General features: G+C 63.3%; 1 protein-coding gene across 1 annotated transcript; it reads left to right on the forward strand.

Annotated features, from left to right (window-relative positions):
* Window positions 1-622: 622 nt before the first annotated feature.
* On the forward strand, window positions 623-5,220 carry LOC134167736 (integrin alpha-5-like; the record flags this gene model as incomplete). The annotated part of the gene is made up of 4 exons (XM_062626669.1): window positions 623-760; window positions 2,500-2,652; window positions 4,033-4,134; window positions 4,975-5,220. Coding segments are annotated over exons 1-4 (639 nt in total), but the record flags the coding sequence as incomplete, so codon positions are not given.
* Between the last annotated feature and the right edge of the window lie 763 nt (window positions 5,221-5,983).

Below are 5,983 nucleotides of genomic sequence, written 5' to 3' on the forward strand. Positions count from 1 at the left end.
GGTGTATGGGGTGTATGGGTTGCTATGGGGTGCTATGGGGTGCTATGGGGTGTATGGGGTGCTATGGGGTGTATGGGGTGCTATGGGGTGCTATGGGGTGTATGGGGTGTATGGGTTGCTATGGGGTGTATGGGGTGTATGGGGTGTATGGGGTGTATGGGTTGCTATGGGGTGTATGGGTTGCTATGGGGTGTATGGGGTGTATGGGGTGTATGGGTTGCTATGGGGTGCTATGGGGGGGTGCTATGGGGTGCTATGGGGTGCTATGGGGTGTATGGGTTGCTATGGGGTGCTATGGGGTGCTATGGGGTGTATGGGTTGCTATGGGGTGCTATGGGGTGTATGGGGTGTATGGGTTGCTATGGGTTGCTATGGGGTGCTATGGGGTGTATGGGGTGTATGGGGTGTATGGGGTGTATGGGTTGCTATGGGGTGCTATGGGGTGTATGGGTTGCTATGGGGTGCTATGGGGTGTATGGGGTGCTATGGGGTGTATGGGGTGTATGGGGTGCTATGTATGGGGTGTATATGGGGTGTATGGTACGGGTGCTATGGGGTGCTATGGGGTGTATGGGGTGCTATGGGGTGTATGGTGTGCTCTATGGGGTATATTGGGTGCTCTATGGGTCTCTGTGGGGCGCTGCCCCCCCGCAGGGTCTCCCGCCCCGATGTTGTCACTGTCCCCGAGGGGGGGTGGCCTCCGGAGCGCCCCCCCCAGCGCCTGCAGGACCTGGGGCCGCCCGTGGAGCACGTCTATGAGGTGGGGGCAGCAATGGGTGCCCTGACCCCAATGGGTGCCCCTGACCCCAATGGGTGCCCTGACCCCATGCAATGGGTGCCCCATCCCTGTGCAGTGGGTGCCCTGACCCCAATGGGTGCCCCGTGCAATGGGTGCCCCTGACCCCAATGGGTGCCCCTGACCCCATGCAATGGGTCCCCCATCCCTGTGCAATGGGTGCCCTGACCCCAATGGGTGCCTCTGACCCCATGCAATGGGTGCCCCATCCCTGTGCAGTGGGTGCCCTGACCCCAATGGGTGCCCCGTGCAATGGGTGCCCCTGACCCCAATGGGTGCCCCTGACCCCATGCAATGGGTGCCCTGACCCCAATGGGTGCCCTGACCCCAATGGGTGCCCCTGACCCCATGCAATGGGTGCCCTGACCCCAATGGGTGCCCTAACCCCAATGGGTGCCCTGTGCAATGGGTGCCCTGACCCCAATGGGTGCCCCGTGCAATGGGTGCCCTGACCCTATGTAATGGGTGCCCTGTCCCTATACACTGGGTGCCCCATGCCACGGGTGCCCAGTGCCATGGGTGCCCCGTTCCATGGGTGCCCCGTGCCATGGGTGCTCCCAGCCATGGGTGCCCCTGTCCCTGTGCCATGGGTGCCCCTGTCCCCGTGCCATGGGTGCCCCGTGCCATGGGTGCTCCGTGCCATGGGTGCTCCATACCATGGGTGCCCCTGTCCCCCTGCCATGGGTGCCCTTGTCCCTGTGCCATGGGTGCCCTGTGCCATGGGTGCCCCTGTCCCCGTGCCATGGGTGCTCCCTGCCATGGGTGCCCCTGTCCCTATGTAATGGGTGCCCTGTCCCTATACACTGGGTGCCCCGTTCCATGGGTGCCCTGTGCCATGGGTGCCCCTGTCCCTGTTCCATGGGTGCCCTGTTCCATGGGTGCCCCTGTCCCCGTGCCATGGGTGCTCCGTGCAATTGGTGCCCCTGCCATGGGTGTTCTCTGCTATGGGTGCCCCTGTCCCTGTGCCATGGGTGCCCTGTGCCATGGGTGCCCTGTTCCATGGGTGCCGGTGCCATGGGTGCCCCTGTCCCTGTTCCATGGGTGCTCCCTGCCATGGGTGCCCCGTTCCATGGGTGTCCCCATGCCATGGGTGCCGGTGCCATGGGTGCTCCCAGCCATGGGTGCTCCCAGCCATGGGTGCCCCGTGCCATGGGTGCCCTGTGCCATGGGTGCCCCCAGCCATGGGTGCCCCTGTCCCCGTGCCATGGGTGCCCTGTTCCATGGGTGCCCCTGTCCCTATACACTGGGTGCCCCATGCCACAGGTGCCCCTGTCCCCGTGCCATGGGTGCCCCGTGCCATGGGTGCCCCTGTCCCCCTGCCATGGGTGCCCCTGTCCCTGTCCCATGGGTGCCCTGTGCCATGGGTGCCCTGTCCCATGGGTGCCCCTGTCCCTGTGCCATGGGTGCCGGTGCCATGGGTGCTCCGTTCCATGGGTGCCGGTGCCATGGGTGCCCCTGTCCCTGTTCCATGGGTGCCCTGTTCCATGGGTGCTCCCTGCCATGGGTGCCCCCAGCCATGGGTGCCCTGTTCCATGGGTGCTCTGTTCCATGGGTGCCCCTGTCCCTGTTCCATGGGTGCCCCGTTCCATGGGTGTCCCATGGGTGCCCTGTGCCATGGGTGCCCCTATCCCTGTGCCATGGGTGCCGGTGCCATGGGTGCCCTGTTCCATGGGTGCTCTGTTCCATGGGTGCGGGTGCGGCAGGTGGTGAACGAGGGCCCCAGCTCCATCAGCCAGGGCTCCCTGGAGCTCCGCTGCCCCCTGCGCTACCGGGGGCTCCCCCTGCTCCTCGTCACCGCGCACTCGGGGCCCCCCAACTGCTCCAGCAGCCACCCCATGGACGGGGGAGGGGCGGAGGTGGGCACGGGGGGGAGGGGATATGGGAATGGGGGATGGGAATGGGGGATGGGGATGGGGGGATGTGGGGGAGGGGATGGGGATGGGGCGATGGAAATGGGGGGATGGGGAATGGGGGGATGGGGATGGGGGGGATGGGGGGATGGGAATGGGGAGATGTGGGGTGTATGGGGGGGATGGGGGGATGGGGGAATGGGGGGGTGGGGGAATGGGGGTCAATGGGAGAGGATGGGAGGAATGGGGGGATGGGGGAATGGGAATGGGGGAATGGGGGAGATGGGGGATGGGGATGGGGGGGTGTCATTGGGTGTCGTTGGGTGTCGTTGGGTGTCATTGGGTGTCATTGGGTGTCATTGGGTGTCGTTGGGTGTCCTTGGGTGTCCTTGGGTGTCATTGGGTGTCGTTGGGTGTCAATGGGTGTCATTGGGTGCCATTGGGTGTTGTTGGGTGTCATTGGGTGTCATTGGGTGTCGTTGGGTGTCATTGGGTGGGAATGGGTGTCATGGGAATGGGGGGAATGGTGTCAATGGGTGTCATTGGGTGATCGTTGGGAATGGGGGAATGGGGGGTGTCATTGGGTGTCGAAATGGGGGGTGGGGAATGGGTGACATTGGGTGACATTGGTGTCACTGGGTGTCATTGGGTGCCACCAGATGTCATTGGGTGTCCTTGGGTGTCATTGGGGACGTTGGGTGTCATTGGGTGTCCTTGGGTGTCATTGGGTGTCAATGGGTGTCGTTGGGTGTCGTTGGGTGTCAATGGGTGTCATTGGGTGTCATTGGGTGTCGTTGGGTGTCATTGGGTGTCATTGGGTGTCATTGGGTGTCATTGGGTGTCATTGGGTGTTGTTGGGTGTCAATGGGTGTCATTGGGTGTCACTGGGTGTCATTGGGTGTCATGGGGTGTCATGGGGTGTCAATGGGTGTCAATGGGTGTCAATGGGTGTCATTGGGTGTCGTTGGGTGTCATTGGGTGTCGTTGGGTGTCAGTGGGTGTCAATGGGTGTCATTGGGTGTCGTTGGGTGTCACTGGGTGTCATTGGGTGTCACTGGGTGTCAATGGGTGTCATTGGGTGTCAATGGGTGTCATTGGGTTTCATTGGGTGTCATTGGGTGTCGTTGGGTGTCTTTGGGTGTCATTGGGTGTCATGGGGTGTCATGGGGTGTCGGTGTCAATGGGTGTCAATGGGTGTCATTGGGTGTCGTTGGGTGTCGTTGGGTGTCATTGGGTGTCAATGGGTGTCACTGGGTGTCAATGGGTGTCATTGGGTGTCAATGGGTGTCACTGGGTGTCACTGGGTGTCAATGGGTGTCACTGGGTGTCACTGGGTGTCAATGGGAGGTGCCTGCTCACGGGGGTGCCCCCACCTCTGCCCCCCAGGAGCAGGAGCAGGGCCTGGCCCCTCACGTGCTGCAGCGCCGGGACACAGGGGGCAGCGGGGACACGAGCAGGAGGGACCCCCCCGTGCTGCCCCACACCCTGGTCAGTGCCCTGGACCCCCATTGCCCCCCATTGCCCCCCATTACCCCCTCATTGCCCCCCATTGTCCCCCACTTTTGCCCCTATTGTCCCCTCCATTGTCCCCTCTCATTGCCCTCCCATTACCCCCCATTGCCCCCCCATTGCCCCCCACTTTTGCCCCTATTCTCCCCCCATTGTCCCCTCTCATTACCCCCCCATTACCCCCACATTGCCCCACATTGTCCCCCTCTTTTGCCCCTATTGTCTCCCCCATTGTCCCCTCTCATTGGCCCCCATTGCCCCCTTATTACCCCCCATTGCCCCCCATTGCCCCCCACTTTTGCCCCTATTCTCCCCCCATTGTCCCCCCATTACCCCCCCATTGGCCCCCATTGTCCCCCACTTTTGCCCCTATTGTCCCCCCCACTGTCCCCTCTCATTGCCCCCCATTGCCCCCCATTACCCCCCCTTCCCCCCCCATTGCCCCCCATTGTCCCCCACTTTTGCCCCTATTGTCCCCCATTGTCCCCTCTCATTGCCCCCCCATTACCCCCCCTTTGCCCCCCATTGTCCCCCACTTTTGCCCCTATTGTTCCCCCATTGTCCCCCCATTCCCCCCCATTGCCCCCCACTTTTGCCCCTATTCTCCCCCCATTGTCCCCTCTCATTACCCCCCCATTACCCCCACATTGCCCCCCATTGTCCCCCACTTTTGCCCCTATTGTTCCCCCATTGTCCCCCCATTCCCCCCCATTGTCCCCCACTTTTGCCCTATTGTCCCCTCCATTGTCCTCTCTCATTACCCCCCCTTGCCCCCCATTGCCCCCCCATTACCCCCCATTGCCCCCCATTGCCCCCCAGGGCTGCCCCGAGGCCGAGTGCTTTCTCCTGAGCTGCCCCATGGGGGCGCTGGAGCGGCAGCAGCGCGTGAGCCTCAGCCTGCGCTTCCGCTTGAGGGGCGCCCCCGCGCGGCCGGTGAGGGAACTGCACCCCCCACACACACACAGCGAACCCTATGGGGACCCAGAACCCCCCCCCCCCACCCCACGGAGGCCCTGGGACCCCTTGGGGTGCTCTGGGACGGCCATGGGTGCCCTGTGGGTGTTGGTGGGTGCCCCATGGGTGTCGGTGGGTGCCCCATGGGTGTCTATGGGTGCCCTGTGGGTGTCCGTGGGTGTCTATGGGTGCCCTGTGGGTGTCCGTGGGTGCCCTATGGGTGTCTATGGGTGCCTTGTGGGTGTTGGTGGGTGCCCCATGGGTGTCCATGGGTGCCCCCTGGGTGTCTATGGGTGCCCTGTGGGTGTTGGTGGGTGCCCCATGGGTGTCTATGGGTGCCCTGTGGGTGTTGGTGGGTGCCCCATGGGTGTCTATGGGTGCCCTGTGGGTGTTGGTGGGTGCCCCATGGGTGTCTATGGGTGCCCTGTGGGTGTTGGTGGGTGCCCCATGGGTGTCCGTGGGTGTCTATGGGTGCCCTGTGGGTGTCGGTGGGTGCTTCATGGGTGTCTATGGCTGTCTATGGGTGCCCCATGGGTGTCGGTGGGTGCCCCATGGGTGTCTATGGGTTTCTATGGGTGCCCTGTGGGTATTGGTGGGTGCCCCATAGGTGTCCATGGGTGCCCTGCCTGTGGGTGTTGATGGGTGCCCCATGGGTGTCCATGGGTGCCCTGTGCGTGTTGGTGGGTGCCCCGTGGGTGTCTGTGGGTGTCAGTGGGTGCCCCATTGGTGTCTATGGGTGCCCTGTAGGTGTTGGTGGGTGCCCCATCGGTGTCCATGGGTGCCCTGTGGGTGTTGGTGGGTGCCCCATGGGTGTCCATGGGTGTCCTGTGGGTGTCAGTGGGTGCCCCATGGGTGTCTATTGGTGCCCTGTGGG

Source organism: Pezoporus occidentalis, unplaced genomic scaffold (assembly GCF_034315485.1).
Source record: "Pezoporus occidentalis ecotype Australia unplaced genomic scaffold, CSIRO_AGI_Poc_V1 ctg2968, whole genome shotgun sequence".
NCBI classification, from domain to species: domain Eukaryota; kingdom Metazoa; phylum Chordata; class Aves; order Psittaciformes; family Psittacidae; genus Pezoporus; species Pezoporus occidentalis.